Source organism: Hipposideros armiger, unplaced genomic scaffold (genome assembly GCF_001890085.2).
Source record: "Hipposideros armiger isolate ML-2016 unplaced genomic scaffold, ASM189008v1 scaffold_349, whole genome shotgun sequence".
In the NCBI taxonomy this organism is placed as follows: domain Eukaryota; kingdom Metazoa; phylum Chordata; class Mammalia; order Chiroptera; family Hipposideridae; genus Hipposideros; species Hipposideros armiger.
In genome coordinates, this window is record NW_017731699.1 from 311,504 (window position 1) to 332,888 (window position 21,385).

The following is a 21,385-nucleotide window of genomic DNA, read 5'->3' on the forward strand; positions in this document are numbered from 1 at the left end:
GTAGGGGTGTGGTAGAGAGGGCCCAAACCTCAGAACTGCTTGGACTAAACCCCAATATGGAGAGGCTAAGATTACTTTTTTTTTTTTTTAAAGATTTTTATTGGGGAATTGGGGGGATGGGAACAGTGCTGGGGAATTGGGGGAGGGGAACAGACAAGTTGTTGTCATTTTGTTCTTCAATCTAGTTGTGGAGGACGTTGCTTCACTGTCCCAAGTTGGCACCATCATTGCGCTCTTCCGGGGTGAGGCAGATCAGTCGCCGGCTTCTGGACGGCCACTCACTGCGGCTGCTGGCCTCTCACACTGGCTGCTGGCTACACACGGTAGCCCATGACAACCCACTGCCACAGGGGCTGCAGCCTACGCCGTGCCGGCGACTCACAGCAGCCCAGCTCCAGGTTGAGCTGTTGTTCAGCATCTTAGCTGTAGAGGGCAGTGTCACTGGCCCTCATATGTGGGATCCAAACCGGGGCCCTCTGGCGTCCCAAGCCAGGGCTTAACCATCGCGCCACTCCGCCGGTCCTTAAGATTACTTATTAATCAGATATATAATGGACACAGATATAACAAGTCAAATCAAGTTTCCCAGGAATATAATACCTGGCTAAGACAGACAGAACATCAGCCACTAATAGCACGGTGGGCAAACTATTCCATAAAGGGCCAGAGAGCAAACATTTTGGGCTTTGCAGTCACGCGGTCTCTGTGGCAACCCCTCAGCTCTACCAAATTGTCAGGACAGCAGCCACAGAGACTACGTAGGCAAATGGGAGTGGCTGTATTCCAACAATCAGCGTTTTAAAAAAACAGACGGTGGTGGACCATCTTTGGCCCTGGGGCTGTGTAGATAGCCATCTCCTGAGACAGAGGTTTGTCCTGTCACCAAGGAGGATTTATAACACAAGAAGCTCAAAGGAAAACCAGGTGGTGACACAGGATAGGTAAGTGGAAATCAACGCGTCCAAGGGAAGTTCTCCATTAAGTTTTAACAACGAAAATGAACACATACGTAACTGGAGCCAGAAGAGGTTTCATGTAACTATCTACTGAGTTGGGTGAAAACAAATTTTATTCTAGAAGTTTCAAAAAGAAAAAAGAAGACTGTGGGCTTTTAGTCACCTGAACACTTACTATGGGCCAAAGGAGTGTAAATGTGGCTCCTTAGAAAATCTAAGGAGCTCCAGATCCCATGGAAAGGGTACAGAACAAACAAGGTGACAACCCCAGAGAAGCGGACCTGTGTCTGCCTGAGTCACCACTGGACCCCTCACACCCACCCCAGTGCCCACAAGGGCTGCTCCCCGGGAAACGGTCATTCCCAAGATCTGCTCTGTGGGGAGCAGCTGGAAATTTGAGTGTCTGGTCTGTGCATCTCTGTGCTGGATTTAAACACGAAAAAGGGGTGGTGGAGCTAAGAGTTGAAGGCGGTATCCAGGCGAAGAGGGGAAGGGCACAGCCCCAGAATTGATTCTGATTCTCTGGCTGGGTTCTGTTCTACTCTCCTTCCTTCAATATTCCAATTAAAATGCAGGTTTCTAGAAAAACGGGTAGGGAGTGGGAGGAGGTAAGCATACGTTCTAAGAAGTCTTAACGGTTAGCTTTGTTTTCTGACAAATGTACTCCCTCGCCTGAGAGAGAAGAATCTAATGTGTTGCCAAGTTTAAGGAAACATTTGGAGTATCTCAAATGAGGCCATAAAGAAAGATGGATTGGAGGAACTGGTAGGTAGGTCTACTGTGGGAGTTCTCATAGCCACCAATAATCCCCTTGCACAGGAACTAATTATGTTTGGAGAGGATGCATTCGCCCGATAAAATAATTAAAAATAAATTGCTCTCCGTGGAAATGCAAATTACCGAGTGTTAAAGCAATGCTGTTGGTCACATAGATAATAAATAGAGGTGTTTTCTCAAGTCTGTTAGGTGACACTGATTGATTTTCATTGCTGCCTATGACAGAGCCTGAGCAGCTTTTGAAACAAAGGTGAAAGGACCTCAGGCCAGAGGGGTCAGTTGTTATCTCCTGGGGGACAGTTGTTAAAAGCCTTAAGCCATGACACTGCCCATACCCCCACCCCCAGGACTTCTCCTGGCTGAGAACAGGGGATACTGAGGAACCATGCTTGACCCACTGCTCCCCCTGAACTCTTAGCTCCTGCTGGAGGGGGAGGGGATGGCAGCACTGTTGACCCCTCTTCCCCCAAATAACTGCCACAACACCCTTTCCTAACACCTAGCACTGTCAGGTCAAAGAGAATAAAGCTTTGGCTAAGCACCAGGAGCCAGATGGCCCTTTTGGTGTCGAGAGGAAGGGGGAATATGAGACAGTGGAGGGCTGACTGGAGCACTGTTGCAAAATTTAAAAAAAAAGAAAAAAAAAGTTTTCTTTAGCAATGACTTAGTATGTCTTATAGAGAAATAGAAAGAAAGAAACTCAGGCTACAAAATGCTTTATATTTCATCAAAGAACCAATATTGATTAAGGGCCTACTATGCAGACAGAGCTTGCCCTTGAGTGGCATTTATAGATGGGATAGAGGAAGAAAACTGGATTTCTGTCTTGGAGGAAGTCACCTTTTTTTTTTTTGGAGGCAGATTTGATGGCAGGAAGGGCATCGCGTTGCAGACATCAGGCCTTTTCTTACTCCTCTTATCTGGAGGCAAAAGACGACCTGGAACAAGCGTGGACGCTGGTGTTTTCCAGGGAATCGGTGATGTAAGAGGAGGAGAGCAGAGAGGGAAGTCTCCCCCGGGTTTGGCCACAGGGTCTCGTTTAATCCCCAGAGGCTGCGGAAGGGCGGGACTTCTCTCCCCACAAATGGGGAACCCGAGCCTCCAGGAGGCGTGATGAACAGAAAACAGGGTAATGATGCCATCTAGCTCCTGGGAGGGATGCAAGGGGTAGATGAGGTCACACACAGACACACGTAGCAGTGCCCGGCACCACATCCGTGCTCAGTAAATGTCCCCTCTGATTCCTAGGTAACTTACCCAAGGCCACAAGCACAGAGAAGGGCAGAACCAGGGTTCGCTCACACCCCGGTCAGCCCAAGTGCAAAGTCCGCACTTTTCCCACAGTGTTGCAGGTGCCTCTAGGATTCAGTTGTCTCCCTCTTCCTCTCCCTCTTCCTCTCCCCTTCTGTCGGTGGGCCTGTCTGTAGCCCCTGTCAAGTCCATCCAGAAAGCCTTGTCTTTCTGGGCGTTTAGACTCAGTGCTGACAACTTCCTGGCCTTCCAGTATAAGCAGAGGAGGGAACCGAGCAGGACAATGAACACCAGGAAGGGGCAGNTGACACCATTCCTGCCACTTTAGCAATCACCTGTTTCTGACGGCAGAGCTGGAGGATGGCTAAGTGGGGCAATTCTGCTCACTTGAATGGTTTTGTGTTTAAGTTGTTGTATACTCTACCTAAGTGCTGTGGGCTGAATTTTGTCCCCCAAATTCATATGTTAATGCTCTACTTCTCAATGTGAGGGCATTTGGAGATGGGGCTTTTGGGAAATAATTAGGTTTAGAGGAGTCACAAGGGTGGGCCCCTCATTATGGGATTAGTGCCCTTATAAGAAGGGACACCAAGGAGCCAGCCTATCTCTCTCCCTCCCTCTCTCCTTCTCTCTCCCTCCCTCTCTCCGTCTCTCTCCCTCCCTCCCTCTTTCCCTCTCCCTCTCCTCTCCCTCTCTGCCATGTGAGGACACAGTGAGAAATTGGCAGTGTATAACCCAGAAGGAGGGCCCTTGTCGGTCAGCTGGCACCTTGATCTGGGACTTCCCAAACTGTGAGAAAACAAAATTCTGTTATTTAACCCACCCAGTCTATGGTATTTTGTTACGGCAGCCTGAGCAGACTAATACAAATTCCCAAGCTAACTATTTGCTATCTGCCATAACATTTGTTTTTGCAAATGTGCCATTTGCACTCACATCTACATGTAAATTGAATTAGCTAATTAATACAGGTGTAAAGTACCTCAGGATCGGAGTCTCTGGTGACTTCATTTCCCATTAACTCCCATATATTTATATATTTTCACTTGGAACTCCCGGGTTAAACTATCCTGGCTTCTCATTTAACCGTAAAGCACTCAGACAATTTTATCCAAACGTTCCTCTCTCCACGTTGCCTTGATACCCTGACTCTTTCCCAAAACTTGACTTACCCTTCCCTAAATTAGTCTTTTAGACTAATAGGACCCAAGCAATGATCCCATTTTGTGACCAAGCCCATGCTCCCATTTCATCCTCATGCCCTGTTCTCTCCACTATCATGTTAAGAATTGGATAGTAAAATGCAGGTATTGGTTTCCTTTTCAGGAGTCGAAAGGATTAAAATGGCCGCTTATCACAGATGTCAATAATGATAATGATGATACTAAATATTTATGAGTTCTAACTCCTTTACATGTAAATCTCTCATAATCCTTACAACAAACCCTATGAAGCAAATGGGTATGATCCTCATTTTATAGGTGAAGGAATTGAGGCAAAGAGAGATTAACTGCCAAAGACTACACAGCCCGTGAGTGATGTCATCGGGATTTGAACCTAAGCTGTCTAAATCCAGAGCTCACATTCTCGACTACTAAATTACTGATGTATTCATTGGGCATATCATCTAAAAGGGGCAAAAAGTCCAAATGGAAGACCCTAACGGGGGTAGTTAGCAGCCTCAATTGTACCTCGCTGAAGCTTACTTCAGATGAAGGCTCAAATGTTGACTATTTCTTTTGTGTGGAAAGTTTACTACAATAAATATCACAGTTGCCATTTAGCCTTCTGTCGCCAGGTGGGGCGTCTCGTGGTTTACTCCATTTGAATCCTCCATACTTAACACTCCACTGAATACCTTCCCTCCATCAGGAAAAAAAGTTTCAAGTGAGAAACTTAGAGGTATGTGTGTTATGAGCTGATATTGGACAGAGCCAGTAACCCTTATTCAAGAGTGAAGCTGAGGGTCCGGNGGTAGCTGTGCTTGCATTGGAAAATTGTAACAATGGAAGCAATTTCTTCTTCAAAGGTTAAGCTGTAAGATTCCTGGGATTACAGGCTCTTAGAGATGAAACCACAAGGTTTTGAGGTCATTTTGACCAATCTCATTCTGGAAGAATTCCACTTTAAGCATTCCTGATGCATTTTGCACCTTGAAGAATGTCTCTGTTGGAAGTCAAGAAAGAATCTCAACAGTGGTCCAACTCCTGCACTGTGAACTCCTGGAGGACAGGTCCTTTGACTTACGCATCTTTTGATTTATGCAGCACTTTGTCCATAGGTCATCAGTGGAGACTGATGAATGAATCAACTGCACGAGTGAATTCCACACACAGGAACCCAGGGGCGGCTGCCATCTTGTGACACAGAGTAACAATCAACACTGAACATGAGGCTGGCAGCTCTGACCAGGGCTGGCAAGGAGCTGCAGTTGTTGCCTGAATTTTCTCTGGTCTCATTTATATTCTCCATCTTAAATTTCGTTTTTGTTTTTGAACGGCTGGGCAATAAGGAAGCTAAATTTTAAATCCTTTATCGCCCCCTCTCCACATCCTACTTGAGCCCTGTCTCCAAGGCCCTGCTTGACAGTAATTCTCCCAGGTCTTATCTGAATCCATTTGGAGACAGATGGTTAAGAAGGAGGTACAGACACTGATGCTGAGAGAATGGAGCTGGAGACCAGTGGGTAAGAGTATCGGCCTTGATAATTCACACTACTCAAGTGCAGAGTAGTGATTGGGCATCTACTACATCTTGAAGAGAGCTGGGTTCAAATCCCGGCTCTTCTACTTACCACTATTGAGATTGGACAAGTTGCTTATCCTCTCTCTAATCATGAGTTTCCTCATCAATCAAAATAGGATAATAATTTCCAGCACTGTGATTAGATAATACATAATAAAGCACTTAACATAGTGCCTAGTGCACTTGTTAAGTCAGCGAAGAATAAATATCAGCCAGAATACTACTGAGAAAGTCAGGAAAATCACAGGCAGCACTCTTCCGAGAGACTGGGTATAGCTGCACCTGCTGATTCCTCCCTCAGGGGCCACAGGCTTGGTCATGTTCAATCATGTCAGGTCTCTCCCTTAAATCTCTGAGCCCTCTGCTCACAGGACTGGGTGACACTCAGCTGAGAGTCCAGTACTTGCTTAGAAGGCTCTGGCTTCCTTTTCCAGTTAGGGGAGACAGATAACTGGGAGGCGAGAGTCACAGCACCCACGTATCACTACTGCTGGATGACGGAGTGATGATGGGGCAATGGGGCAGGCGCACAGAAGGCGGAAAGAACTCTGGTACTTAGCTTTTCTGCCACGTAGACTCTAACCTTCAATGCGAAGGGACTGCCAGAGGGCTTGGCTATCTTAATGGGGAGGAGGCTGCTCCGCCTACAACAATCTACCATCAAAGGACAGCAAAGCGTGCTCTTCACAGTGCTGGACTAGCCAACAGCTAGCAACTGTCAGCTCCAGCGCTTCTAAATTACCCGTCCTGGGAGGACAGTATTTGCTCTGATTCCACAGTCACCATTTCCCACCATCTGCCTCTCATCCATATCTGGATTAGAATTAGTGACATTCAAAACCATTAAGGTTTGGCATTTTGAATTAATCTGAGTAAGTGCCCAAAGCTCAAAGTACAAGGCCTTCAAGACAGAGCCAAAAATGTAATGAGAACACTTCATCATGAGGTGTAGTTTATAACGTGCTTCCACCCACAGCCAAACACATCATGAGGTCCTTCTTGATATTACCATAGAAATACTGACTTCAGAAGGAGAAAGGTATAGGATAATCAGGGGGCTACCAACTCCTCCCCCACCCCAACCAAAACTTGGGCAGCTGACTATGCCATGTAGGGGAGTTGGCTCCTGCCATGAAATAAAAGTAGGGCCACCTCCCCGGAAGCAAATGCATCCCAAAACAAGTGAACCCCCTGACAGCAATCTGTTTCTACCCATGGAAGACTCACTTGCTCATTCTTTCATCAAGCATTTGCTGAGCGCTATGTGTCAGGCCCTGGTGGAGGCACTGAGGTACGATGGGTAAATGGCATGGTCTCTCCAGAAACTTCAGTGTGGGAGGGGCACATGTTTCCTTTGAGGATTCACTTTCTAAATATATCCTTACCCCAATAAAAGCTAGGAAATAGTAACAAACAACCATACTACTACAAATAATCCAGTCCCCAGAAAGCCCTATCGTTTTGCCTCTTAATTAATCACAGAGAATCTTGAGAATAAGACATTTACGTCTGGGGTCTGAGGATGAGGTTAAAAGACCCAGGTAACTGGACCTCCTGCTTTGGCTTAGTCATAGCTAAGGAAGGACGATGGAGAAGAAAACGCAAGGTCCGTTCCCCCAGGGAAATGCCTCTTAACTTTTCTGCCTTCACTTGAACCATAGGGTCCATAGTTTTATCATGGAGTCCTAAACTAACCCACCCTAGAATCGCCGAATAGGGGTGGTAGAAAACCTTTTGTGAAGCGAGAATTGGTAGTGTATTATGTTTGACCTGGACTTCATTATGACACAGAGCTGGTCCTTCCCAGGAGGGCCAGTACACTATGATTCGAGCATCTTCTATGTATGTACCAGGCCCTAGGCTAGTGCTGGGAACGAGAGTCTCAGAGTCTCTGCCGTCTCAGAATGTACAGTTGAACAGTGCAATGGATGTTAAACAGGTGTGATGACTAAGAGAATAAGGTAAGTCAACTCAGAAAGTGAAGTCGGTAGGTGAAGTTTGAGTAGACGTTGACCAGGGAAAGCTGGCATGGAGGGGCACTCCAGTCAGGAGGCGGTATGTGTTCATGCAAGATGTTGGATGGTCCCTCTTATCTGTTCTCTTCCTCTTCATCTTCTTCCTCTCCACTGGCTCTGTCCCCTCTAGAATGTAAACGCTCTCAAGTCCCAACCATCATCAAACCAAAAGCAAAGTTTCACCGACACCTCTTGCCACTTGTTACTGTTGTCTCTTTCCCTTTACATTAAAGCTCTTAAGTGTAATCTGCACGTGATGCTCCATCTCTTTCATTCAGTCTGCCTTCCCTCATTACTTTTCTGCAATTGCCCCATGTTGTTAAATCCAGTGGATATGTTTCCATTCTTAGCTTAACTGACCTCTTTGCAATAGTTGAGCCTGTTGGCTCTCGCTTCCCTCTTGATCCCCTCTCTACCTTTGGTTTCTGTGCTACCACCAAACCCTGGTTCTCCTCGGCTACCCCTTCATTCTCCTTCACAGGTTCCCCTGATTTAAAAAAAATGGTGGGGTATCTCAGGGGTCCATCCCTGGGCATCATGGTTGGCTTTAAATTGGTGGCATCTAATCTAGCAGTCTGGCAAAGGTCTCATTTGGAAGTTCCCAATGTCTACTGGGCAGCTCTCCCTAGATAACTCACAGGCCCTCCAAACTCAGGTCTAGCCACGTGTTCAAACTTGAACTAATCTCCCCCTTCAGCCCTTTCTCCTGTACTACTTCATTTAGAGAATGCCCCCACCATCCACATTGGCCAGAAACCTGATGTTCATCCTCGAGCCTCCCCTCTCTCATTTATCCCCCCTTCCCCACATACATCTGATCGTCTCTAAATCCTTAGGAATACACCTCCTAATACTGATTTCCTGTCCTATGCTCAGCCCTCACGGGCACTGCCTTCATTCAGGCCTTTGTCTTGTCTCCTCTGGATTCTACGATCAATATCAAATAGTTCTCCCTGCCCTGCGTCTGCCTCCCTTCCAGTTTATCACCATCACCGCTCCTAGTGGGGAGCTTTCTAAAATCTCATGCATCCTTCCCTTGCTTGATCTTGTTCAATGGCGATACGCAACTTTCATGATAAAGTTCACCTTCCTTAGCTTTCTATGCACGACACATTTGAGATCTGGACCCTCCCTCGTGTCTGGCCATCATACCCTTTCTATGACCATCTGACATACCCTTTCCTTTTCCTAAAATAGGTTTCTTTTTTTTATAGGCCCCGTACTCTGGGGAACCTTCCCAGACCTCCTCCCCACCCAGCCCTTCTCCCTGGCCCTGCCTCTGGTCCCCCTGTAGCATCATGAGATGACTTCTTTGGCAAGACTTCTCAGGTTGGGCTTCATGTCCCCACCAGACTCTGAGCTCGGTGGGGACAGACTCCGTAATACATGGTTTTGTGTCCTTACAGCCTCCTGTAGTTATTTATTGAACAAATTAAAATATTTTGTTACATAAATGGACATATACATATGTATGTATGTATGTACATACGTGTGTGTGTGTGTGTGTGTGTGTGATGTTTGGAGGCATAAGAGGAAAGGAGTTAACATTTGTTGAGCACTTACAATATTCCGGGGGCTCTGCTAGATACTTGCTTTCATAGCTAGCAGGCAGGCGGTAGAGCCTCGGCTTGTCTGATTCCCAATCCTGAAATTTTTCACCTCCCCACACTGCCTCCCCAGCTGCCAGAAAGGCACACCCAGGTAGAGAAAGTGAGATACCATATTACAAGGATTTCGTTGGGAGCCCTTAACTGTCCTTATAATGAAAACCCCCAGGTTGTCATGGCACAGGCTTTCAAGCTTCTGCCAATGAGAAGGATATAAACCCCACTCAATTTTTAACATTTCCTTTCCAGGGCTCCTCTGTTCAAAACCTTACACCTGTTTTATAAGGATTCCACAAAGATGAACAGTATGTACATGGCATGAAGGATCCCATCTGGCTCAAAGATGTGCTTTCTAGTTACAGAATATATACTTTTTACAGTTATTATCTAGCTATTCTACTGTTAAAACTGTCGATTCTACAGAGCCTAGGAATTCCATTGGGAAGACGTGGATGGAATGTATGGGGGGATAGGACTTGCTATAATTGTTGAAATGGAAGAAAGGTGATAGGAAGAAAAATACTGCCTGGAGGCCTGGGGGGAAATTCCTGCTGCAGACTGGACAGGAGAAGAGGATGATGGGCCCCCAGGGACCAAATCAGAGCACTCTGACTTCCACTCTAGAAGCCTTGCTGGGATAACTGGGCTGCCACTCTCCCCACTTCTCAGAAGCATCCCTATGTTCTCGGCAGCACTCTTTCCCTCCTAAGGAGTGTCACCAAAGCTAGCTGGTGTTCTGGAAAGGTCTACGGAACTGAGACCACGCCTCTACCTCTCCAATGGCCCTTTTCCATGGTAAGTTTAGTGTATAACTCACCTCTCACCTTCTCCTTCAACGCCACCAGGAGGAAGTGGCTCAGAGAACGAACATCTGCTAGCTATTTCATCGCCAGGAAAGATTTACTGGTCTGGCTGGAGAAATTTTTGCTTTCATTAACAAATGCTTAATAAGTGCCTATTATATGCTTGGCACTGCACTGGCTAGAAGGGTTCCCTCTTCTCCTCCACAATCTCCTGTTCCACATCCCTCCTGAAGCTGTGCACTCAGCTGAATAGGACGACCTTCCCACACAGAGAAGGGTCATTCATCCTTGGGCAGGTCTGGGTCCTTGCTGGAGCCTGTAAACATGGCTGACAGGGTGCACTCACTCCATTCTTAAATGCCTTTCAAGGTGCAATCAGGGGATACACCGTCCTCATCAAAGTCCCAGGAGAGATAAGAAACTGGTCACTTATTCATTGAGAAAGGTTTTACTTGTTTGTTTTGCTTTGTTTCTGACTCGGGGAGCATTTAGATGGAGCTGCTGTTGGTTCTCCCAGGTCAAACGGAGAGTCACCATGTCCCTCTCCCCTCATTCCCACTCCTATGGCAGAGCAGCGTCCTGAGATTCCAGAGCCAGCCAAGAGGTAAGGATGTCAGCTTCAAACGTTGTTTTGTTGTTTAAAGGGATATCATGTTGAGGGCTTATTTGTTTGTTTGTTTCTTTCTTTCTTTGGGAGGCGAAATGGGGAGCATCTAGACGCCCCTGACATTTCAGCGTCTATGCCAAAACCTCAGGTAGGCCTGGTGTGTCCAACTGAGTTACTATTGAGGGAAATGGCAGGGTCATTTTCTGAGGAAGTCTGAAATTGTTTTCAGCCCGACGAAGGAGCAAAATACAGCCTGGTGGGAAAGCGGGAGGGGAGACAAAATCTCTCCTGACCACGAGCCATGGCAGGTTAACCCCTGCTTACCTGAAGGCAGCACCGTGAGCACCATGTGCTGTGACTCATCTGATGCTTGGTTGACCCAGTTGCTTGGAGGGCCATGGAGCTGCCACTCTGTCACCCTGCACCAGTACATTCCAGCATCCCCCATCTCCACCCGGTGAAGCTTCAGGACAAAGTCTGTCGGGGACGAACGGTAACAGTGCAGGTGACGCTGGAGTCCCTCTTTACCATACGCCAGCAAGCCATCATGCTGCAGGTGCACCAGCATTTCACTTCCAGAATTTTCTCTGTGTCGGTACCACATCACAGAGAACAGGGAGGCCGAGCTGCCGGAGCTCTCCAGGCTGCAGTGGATGGCCATCTCTCTGTGCTCGGTAGCATTTTCTGTCCAGTACACTCGGGAGACGCGTACTTTACTTCCTAGGAAATAAAATGGCAGCAAGTGAGGGAAGAACTCAGATTTTTAGATTGGACACCTCCTCTGAAAAATCTAGTTCTTGGTGGTGACCGGTTAGCTCAGTTGGCTAGACCATGGTGCTGATAACACCAAGGTTGCCGGTTCGATCCCCACATGGGCCACTGTGAGCTATGCCTTCCTTAAAAAAGTCAACTATGCCGTTGTAGCATGAAAGCAATGTGTAACCAATGACCATGGCTGTTCCCCAATAAAATTAAAGAACAAAAAACAATATTTAGGAAAATCTAGTTCTCGTTGCGGAGATGCCATCTTGTAATCTTCAGATATCAGGAACTTCATGTTTAACATGTTTCTTTGGCCCCTGTCCTCTGCCATATTTGATAGAAAATTCTCTGCTATGAATCAAGCAAGCCATGTCCTTCCTTTAGCCCTACTTCTTGTCTGCTGGACCTGCCACTGAAAACCACCCAGCTTCGGTGGGTGCTCTCCCCTGCTGTTTTTACTTCTCCCTGGTCATCTCTCACTTCTACTTCCCAGAGGGACCATTCAAAATTTCCAGTCCTTGGGTGGTCAATTAGCTCAGTTGGTTAGAGCGCAGTGTTCATAACACCAAGGTTGCTGATCTGACTCGATCCCCACATGGGCCACTGAGCTGCGCCCTCCACAACTAGATTGAAGACAATGACTTGACTTGGAGCTGATGGGTCTGGGAAAAACACACTGTTCCCTGATAAAATTTATTTAAAAAAAAAATTTCCAGCCTTCCTCTTAAGTCGTGTATTCCATCGCTACCCCTCATTTTTAGCAAATTATCCTCCTCCCATGCACTGAAGGAGAAGGCTATCCAAGAAACTGAATATTTTTATACAAGTGTTAGAACACCACTCAAGGAGAATAAATTATTGGATTAGAATAAGTTTTAAACAGATTTTGACATTTACTTTCGAAAAAAATTTTCCTGCTAACCAGCAGGTGAAGACTTAGAATGAAAGCCAGAGTAGTTACAAACAAAATGAAGAAATTATAGCACACACTAAATTTCAACTCTACTACAAACACATTTGTCAGGCTCTCTTTACAAGGACAACTTTGTCTGATCCTGGATTCTCTTTAGTTACCATCTTTACTCTCTCCTTCTCTTCATGGCAAAGCATGTGAAATATTAGTTTATGTGATAAGCTAATTTTTATCTGCTTCCTCCCCTCAAATTCCCCCCTACTTTACTGCAATCAGCCTTCTAATCCCATCTCTCTACTCTGCCCAGTGCTTGCAATAACGGCCCAATTTCCCTGCTCAAAAACCCCTCTAGTCTTTCTTTGTCTTCTCTGTGGTTTTTGTCACGGAAGTTCATTTTCTTCATGAAATCCTCTCCTCTTTTGATTTAATTGTCCCTCCTACAATTCTGACCAGCCCTTCTCAGTATCTTTCCCTGGGGGCTCTTCCTTAACTCTGTACCATGCCCAGCCAGCCACACTCAGATATGTGTTATTTGACACCCTCAAGATTTTAAGAGCATTTGAATTAGTTGTGAACATTCTTAAATTGAGTGATGTCACCAGAAAAAAATGTAGGCATTTTTTGATATATGAAAAGACCAGGCAATGCTGGGCCCACATTTCTGACTAGGAAGCACTGACAAGATCGGAAGTGGCTGCCTCCTTAAAGGAGCACGCACACACTGGCAATATTGGGCTTGCACAACTGGGAGGAAGGGATGCCAGCCACACAGATGGACAATACGAATGTGTGCATGAGACGTGTGGGATGGCAGAGAGGATAAATTCGATTTGGAACATGCTGGGTGTGAGAGACTCTGAGGCATCCACGTAGGAACGTCCAACAGGCAGGTGGGTAGAAAGAGCTGGAGCTCAGGGGGCAGCCGGGAGCCTCAGTTGGTTAGAGTGCATGCTCTGAGCAACAGCGTTGCCAGTTCTATTCGTGCATGGGATGGTGTGCTGCGCCCCCGCCCTCCACTCCCCTACAACTAGATTGAAGAGAACAACTTCAGCTGAGCTGCCGCTGAGCCAATGGATGGTTCAGTTGGTTAGAGCACGTGTGCTCTCTTTTTTAAAAAGATTTTTATTGGGGAATTGGGGAAGGGGAACACTGTTGGGGAATTGGGGAATGGGAACAGCCAAGCTGTTGTCCTTCAATCTTAGTTGCAGAGGGCACAGCTAGCTCCGCTCCAAGTCCAGTCGCCATCCGGCCACCCATCGGCAGCTCACGGCAGCTCAGCTCAAGTGCCATGTTCAATCTTAGCTGTGGGTGGGCATAGCCCACCATCCCATGTGGGAGTCGAACCGGCATCCTGCCACCTGTTGGCAGCTCAGCTTGGGTGCAGCTCACTTGCCCACGTGGGAATCGAACCGGCAACCCTGTTGCTCAGAGCTCACGCTCTTAACCAACTGAGCCACTCAGCTGGCCCATAGAGCACATGCTCTTAATAACAAGGTTGCCGGTTCGACTCCTGCATGGGGTGGTGAGCTGCATGCCCCGTAACTAGATTGAAAACAGCCACTGGACTTGGAGCTGAGCTGCGCCCTCCACAACTAAGACTGAAAGACAACTTGACTTGGGGCTGATGGGTCCTGGAAAAAACACACTGTTCCCCAATAAAGTTTGAAAAAGGAAAAACAAAAACCTAGAGCTCAGGAGATCAGGGCTACGAGTAAAGACCTAGAGCTATTTCACTGAAGGTGACTGTGTAGAAACCAAAGGTAGTGGTTAAGAAAAAAAATCAAATGCAGAGAATACGAAGAAAAATGGACCCAGGGTCTATCCCTGAGGAATACCCATATTCAGCAGAGAGAGGAAGGAAGGCCTGAAGAACACGGAGAAGGGGAGCCAGAGGGGATCCCTGCTCCCCCAGCAGACTGAGAGCTTCTTCAGGCAAGAGCTGTGCCTTACATCTTTGTATCCCTAAGTGCCCAACACACAATCGTGCTTATTATAATCTTATTTTTGATGCTACATTGAAAATAGAATTTTAAGTGCCAAACTAGATTAACTTATTTGCATTATGCTGTTGGATCTTCTCCAGTTCCCAAACCTTAGCCTGACATTCATTTAATTTTAATCAACATTAGAGGTGACATCACCAAGACTGAGAGAGCTATGCAACGCTGCCCACATTTAGACCGCAGCACTCTTAGACCAATGCAAGTGGATGGCACTTCCGTTACATTTTTAGAGATCTCCTGAGGAAGAGGAGATTCCTTAGTAAGCCATTCCAATGGTTAACTACTCTTCTTCGCCTTCTGTTTAGGCAGCCCAATGTTGAAAAGCAATTTCTCCACACATCCCTGTAGAGTTGTACAGTTTCTGTTCACAGTGGGAGAAATACGCTTCGTATGACTCTTTCTCTGCCAAATTACAATAAAGCCCCAGTGGAGTGACACAGCTTGTTATTACAGAGATCTGGAGATACGATACCCTGGGTAGAGCTGCAGAGACCAGGCTGCCAGGCTGATCAGCCAACCAATCAAAGGGATCTTGTTCCCATCCAGTCTCCTTGACACCTCAGACTGACTCACCTTAAGTGACCCTCGCCTACACTGTGGGCTACAAGGTCCTAAGGTCATTGTGTAGGTGGACACTATTCCTGCAACGGGAGGTCATATTTTTACCTTCACATGATCACCCCACAGAACAGCTGCCCAAGAGAAGATGGCAATCCTACACAAGGAAGTGTGAGAATATCCTCACGAGATTTACCTGTGGGCCTGAGTTTCAGTTCCATCAGACCTGATGTCTCTTCTCCAAGCTTGTGCCAAGCGCCGTCTGCAGACAAGAGCCATTCTTGCACAGAGCAGCGATATTGGCCCTGATCACTGTCTCCCACATTCAGAATATGCAGCTGAAACAAGTCTTGGGAAACTTTCTTGGCGTGGAATTTTTGTTTTTCCCGTGGGGTGTGAAATTCGTCCCCATATTTTACAACATTGGTTTGGTTCGTTTCCAGGATCCTCAACCAAGATGTATTATTAGTGGAAACAGAAGAGAAATACCAAATAACGGCCAACTGAAGGTTTCCAGTGGACTGGGACAAGATGCTACATTCCACAGCAGTGTTGGAGTTGATGGAGATCTCTTGGACATGACTGCTTGAATTCACTTTCAGCTTGCTCTCTAAATTAAAAGAATGGAAACAGTTACTTTTGTTACACTGTTATAAAACAGAATTTCAAGGTAGAAGGGACATTAGAAGTCAACTAGAGCAATTCCTCCTACATCCATCAGATGTGTGAATTTCATCTCCAGCAGCCCCACTAACTGCCTGTTTGGCCTCTGAACAACTCACTGACACAGAAGCCCATTCCATCTTTGGACAGCTCGGCTACTAGAAAGTTCTCTCTGATATCAAGCTGAGTTTTACCTCTTCATAACTTCCATCCTCTGGTCCTAATTCTACCCTTGCCCAGGAGAGTAGGAAGGGAGCACAGAGTGGGGAGAAAGGGTCACATAAAAAAGTCCAGTCTCTCACACATGACAGTGCTTCAGTATTCAAGCACAGACATCTTTGCTTCTGTAGCATTTTATAAATCAAATGGAGAGGAAGTAGTCCTATTAATGCTTTGTCTGTGTGTTCACTAACCAGAGGATTCCTAGATTCATAGTTTGCCAGTCTGCTTGTGTATGTCTTCAAACATGAGCAAACAAAAGGAAGTTGTATGTCGGCTATTAAAACTGTAGGTTTCCTTGCAGCCACTCAACTGTGGAATACCGTATACATATGGAGTCAACTATCCTTTAACCCCAACAGCGTTTCTGCTTTGTCAGAAAGATAAATGATAAAACCTGGCTTCCAAACCTTATTCTAACTTCTTGCTGACATCACTGGTTCTACTTTTGTAACTGCTTATTGATGTCGTTATTCCTTCAATAAGCATTTATTAAGTACATACTATGCATATGCCAGACTAGTTCAGGCTCTGTGGACACCTGCCCTCAGTGGGTTCACAGTCTGGAGGGAGAGACTAGTACAGGGACAGAGGCTTAGAGATGACAGGATTGTGTCACCCAAGCAGGACAGAGATATGCAGAAATGGCTATCAAAGCACATACCAGGACCACCTAACCCAACCATGGGAGTGTTGGGAGGCTTCCTGGAGGAGGCATCTCTAAGCTAAGCCTTAATGGTGAATAGGAATTAGTCTGATGGAGGAGGGGTGAAGGAATTCCACACAGAAGAAGCAACCTGAACAAAGACTTTGAAAGTGAGAGTGAACACAGAGTATCTGAGGAACTCCCAAGTAGTTCAGAGTGCCTGGAGTTCAACATGGAAAGTAGAAGGAGATAATGCTGGAAAGACATAAATGTACCGAATTATAAAGGACCTTGCATACCACGCCATGTGAGTCTGGACACGAGGTGGACATGTGGAAGCTGTGGATGACTCAGGTTTCCCACTTAAGTCACAGGTGGATGGTGGGGACATAGAGAACAATGTAGAAGGAGTAGCTTTGGAGGGATAATAGTGGTGGGTTTATGTTTTGACATATTGAGTGCAGACATGTCTGGGAGGCAGTTGCATAGGTGAGTCTGGTGATCAGAAGAGAAGCCTTTCAGGATAACGGATTTGGGAGTTGTCAGCACATAAGTTGAATCCATGGGTAGGAATAAGCCCACTTCAGGAAGCTGTATAGAAAGAGAAGGCAGCAAGCTGAGGGTGAAACCCAAAGGAATGGATCAGTGGAGGAGAATTCTGCAAAAGAGAATGAGAAGGAGCAGTCAGAGTGTTAGGAAGGAAACCACGAAACTCTTGTATCATGAGGCCAAGGAAAAAAGAAGTTTCAAGAAGAAAGGTTTGGGCTGACAATTTCAAAATCCACAGAAAGGACAAGTAAATGAAGTCATGAGTTAATCAACAAAGATCATTACAATTACCCAAAATACTGCTCAGCAGCAGAGAGCATGATGATAGCTACCATATCAGAACATCTGCTTGGTGTGTCAAGTACTGTACCATAGTATAGTATAGTATAGCGCAGTATAGACGAAGCTGGACAATTAAGCTCGCATAAGTGCACGGTGAAAAGTGCATGTAAGTCACCACCTTTAAACTGCACATCAGCAATTTACAGATGAGGTAAGAAGGCTTGAACAGATTAAGTGATGCATCCAAAGCTAGGCTGCTATCCAGTGTTTGTCAGATCTAAATGACTTCAAAGGCTCTTAAACACTGTGCCCTAAGAGAATAAAAGTCACAAAAGAAGATACTTGACCCAGTAGAACTTTGCCTAGGTTGTGTCTTACTTTTAACCTCTATGCTCTATTACCAACTGAACAAGGTCAATTACATTTGACTATAATCATAAATTTTCTAACTCTTAAACATTAACACATTAAAATAAGTAGATAAATGTATTCTAATGGAACTCCTATTACCCATTCCACTAGGGGAGACATCCCAAACATTTCATGACTGGTAAGGCATGAGCTGTGACGGACTAGTCCGAAAGAGCATGTCTCCACTGGAGCTGGTCCTGGAGGCCCCCTGCTGTGCCATGTGGAACCGTTGGGTTGCTGGCTGGTGAGGACTTATGGGGAGATGGGGAAGGGGCATGGAGTAACAGTCATGATTAGCCAGTATGAAAGTATTTCGACGTTTTAACAACCAGTATGGCCATCCACACATACTAACAATGTTAGCCTGGACATCACTTATACGTGGCACTTACTTATACAGTACAAACACAGGGAGAAGGTATTTTATGCTTTAAATCTATCACTTACCCAAAATGGGAGGATTTTTTTTTTTTTAAAGCAGAGATGGGGCCGTGGGTTAGCTCAGTTGGTTAAGAGCACAGTGCTCATAACACCAAGGTTGCCCGTTCAGTTACCCCATGGGCCACTGAGATGTGCCCTCCACAACTAGAATGAAATAACTACTCGACTTGGAGTCGGGGGGGCCAGTTAGCTCAGTTGGTTAGAGCACATTGCTCATAACACCAGACACTATTCCTGCAACGGGAGGTCATATTTTTACCTTCACATGATCACCCCACAGAACAGCTGCCCAAGAGAAGATGGCAATCCTACACAAGGAAGTGTGAGAATATCCTCACGAGATTTACCTGTGGGCCTGAGTTTCAGTTCCATCAGACCTGATGTCTCTTCTCCAAGCTTGTGCCAAGCGCCGTCTGCAGACAAGAGCCATTCTTGCACAGAGCAGCGATATTGGCCCTGATCACTGTCTCCCACATTCAGAATATGCAGCTGAAACAAGTCTTGGGAAACTTTCTTGGCGTGGAATTTTTGTTTTTCCCGTGGGGTGTGAAATTCGTCCCCATATTTTACAACATTGGTTTGGTTCGTTTCCAGGATCCTCAACCAAGATGTATTATTAGTGGAAACAGAAGAGAAATACCAAATAACGGCCAACTGAAGGTTTCCAGTGGACTGGGACAAGATGCTACATTCCACAGCAGTGTTGGAGTTGATGGAGATCTCTTGGACATGACTGCTTGAATTCACTTTCAGCTTGCTCTCTAAATTAAAAGAATGGAAACAGTTACTTTTGTTACACTGTTATAAAACAGAATTTCAAGGTAGAAGGGACATTAGAGGTCAACTAGAGCAATTCCTCCTACATCCATCAGATGTGTGAATTTCATCTCCAGCAGCCCCACTAACTGCCTGTTTGGCCTCTGAACAACTCACTGACACAGAAGCCCATTCCATCTTTGGACAGCTCGGCTACTAGAAAGTTCTCTCTGATATCAAGCTGAGTTTTACCTCTTCGTAACTTCCATCCTCTGGTCCTAATTCTACCCTTGCCCAGGAGAGTAGGAAGGGAGCACAGAGTGGGGAGAAAGGGTCACATAAAAAAGTCCAGTCTCTCACACATGACAGTGCTTCAGTATTCAAGCACAGACATCTTTGCTTCTGTAGCATTTTATAAATCAAATGGAGAGGAAGTAGTCCTATTAATGCTTTGTCTGTGTGTTCACTAACCAGAGGATTCCTAGATTCATAGTTTGCCAGTCTGCTTGTGTATGTCTTCAAACATGAGCAAACAAAAGGAAGTTGTATGTCGGCTATTAAAACTGTAGGTTTCCTTGCAGCCACTCAACTGCGGAATACCGTATACATATGGAGTCAACTATCCTTTAACCCCAACAGCGTTTCTGCTTTGTCAGAAAGATAAATGATAAAACCTGGCTTCCAAACCTTATTCTAACTTCTTGCTGACATCACTGGTTCTACTTTTGTAACTGCTTATTGATGTCGTTATTCCTTCAATAAGCATTTATTAAGTACATACTATGCATATGCCAGACTAGTTCAGGCTCTGTGGACACCTGCCCTCAGTGGGTTCACAGTCTGGAGGGAGAGACTAGTACAGGGACAGAGGCTTAGAGATGACAGGATTGTGTCACCCAAGCAGGACAGAGATATGCAGAAATGGCTATCAAAGCACATACCAGGACCACCTAACCCAACCATGGGAGTGTCGGGAGGCTTCCTGGAGGAGGCATCTCTAAGCTAAGCCTTAATGGTGAATAGGAATTAGTCTGATGGAGGAGGGGTGAAGGAATTCCACACAGAAGAAGCAACCTGAACAAAGACTTTGAAAGTGAGAGTGAACACAGAGTATCTGAGGAACTCCCAAGTAGTTCAGAGTGCCTGGAGTTCAACATGGAAAGTAGAAGGAGATAATGCTGGAAAGACATAAATGTACCGAATTATAAAGGACCTTGCATACCACGCCATGTGAGTCTGGACACGAGGTGGACATGTGGAAGCTGTGGATGACTCAGGTTTCCCACTTAAGTCACAGGTGGATGGTGGGGACATAGAGAACAATGTAGAAGGAGTAGCTTTGGAGGGATAATAGTGGTGGGTTTATGTTTTGACATATTGAGTGCAGACATGTCTGGGAGGCAGTTGCATAGGTGAGTCTGGTGATCAGAAGAGAAGCCTTTCAGGATAATGGATTTGGGAGTTGTCAGCACATAAGTTGAATCCATGGGTAGGAATAAGCCCACTTCAGGAAGCTGTATAGAAAGAGAAGGCAGCAAGCTGAGGGTGAAACCCAAAGGAATGGATCAGTGGAGGAGAATTCTGCAAAAGAGAATGAGAAGGAGCAGTCAGAGTGTTAGGAAGGAAACCACGAAACTCTTGTATCATGAGGCCAAGGAAAAAAGAAGTTTCAAGAAGAAAGGTTTGGGCTGACAATTTCAAAATCCACAGAAAGGACAAGTAAATGAAGTCATGAGTTAATCAACAAAGATCATTACAATTACCCAAAATACTGCTCAGCAGCAGAGAGCATGATGATAGCTACCATATCAGAACATCTGCTTGGTGTGTCAAGTACTGTACCATAGTATAGTATAGTATAGCGCAGTATAGACGAAGCTGGACAATTAAGCTCGCATAAGTGCACGGTGAAAAGTGCATGTAAGTCACCACCTTTAAACTGCACATCAGCAATTTACAGATGAGGTAAGAAGGCTTGAACAGATTAAGTGATGCATCCAAAGCTAGGCTGCTATCCAGTGTTTGTCAGATCTAAATGACTTCAAAGGCTCTTAAACACTGTGCCCTAAGAGAATAAAAGTCACAAAAGAAGATACTTGACCCAGTAGAACTTTGCCTAGGTTGTGTCTTACTTTTAACCTCTATGCTCTATTACCAACTGAACAAGGTCAATTACATTTGACTATAATCATAAATTTTCTAACTCTTAAACATTAACACATTAAAATAAGTAGATAAATGTATTCTAATGGAACTCCTATTACCCATTCCACTAGGGGAGACATCCCAAACATTTCATGACTGGTAAGGCATGAGCTGTGACGGACTAGTCCGAAAGAGCACGTCTCCACTGGAGCTGGTCCTGGAGGCCCCCTGCTGTGCCATGTGGAACCGTTGGGTTGCTGGCTGGTGAGGACTTAT

The 21,385-nt window shown here is 45.7% G+C and overlaps 1 protein-coding gene across 1 annotated transcript in view; it reads right to left on the reverse strand.

The window, feature by feature from the left end:
• Positions 1 to 457: 457 nt before the first annotated feature.
• Positions 458 to 21,385, reverse strand: part of CD101 (CD101 molecule) — a 40,881-nt gene continuing 19,953 nt past the window's right edge. The window contains exons 7-10 of the mRNA XM_019661452.1: positions 18,556 to 18,969; positions 11,086 to 11,481; positions 10,169 to 10,181; positions 458 to 3,300 (exon numbers count right to left, since the gene is read on the reverse strand). Coding sequence (XP_019516997.1) covers positions 3,099 to 3,300; positions 10,169 to 10,181; positions 11,086 to 11,481; positions 18,556 to 18,969 — 1,025 coding nt within the window. The 3' untranslated portion in view covers positions 458 to 3,098. The remainder of the gene's footprint in view (positions 3,301 to 10,168; positions 10,182 to 11,085; positions 11,482 to 18,555; positions 18,970 to 21,385) is intronic.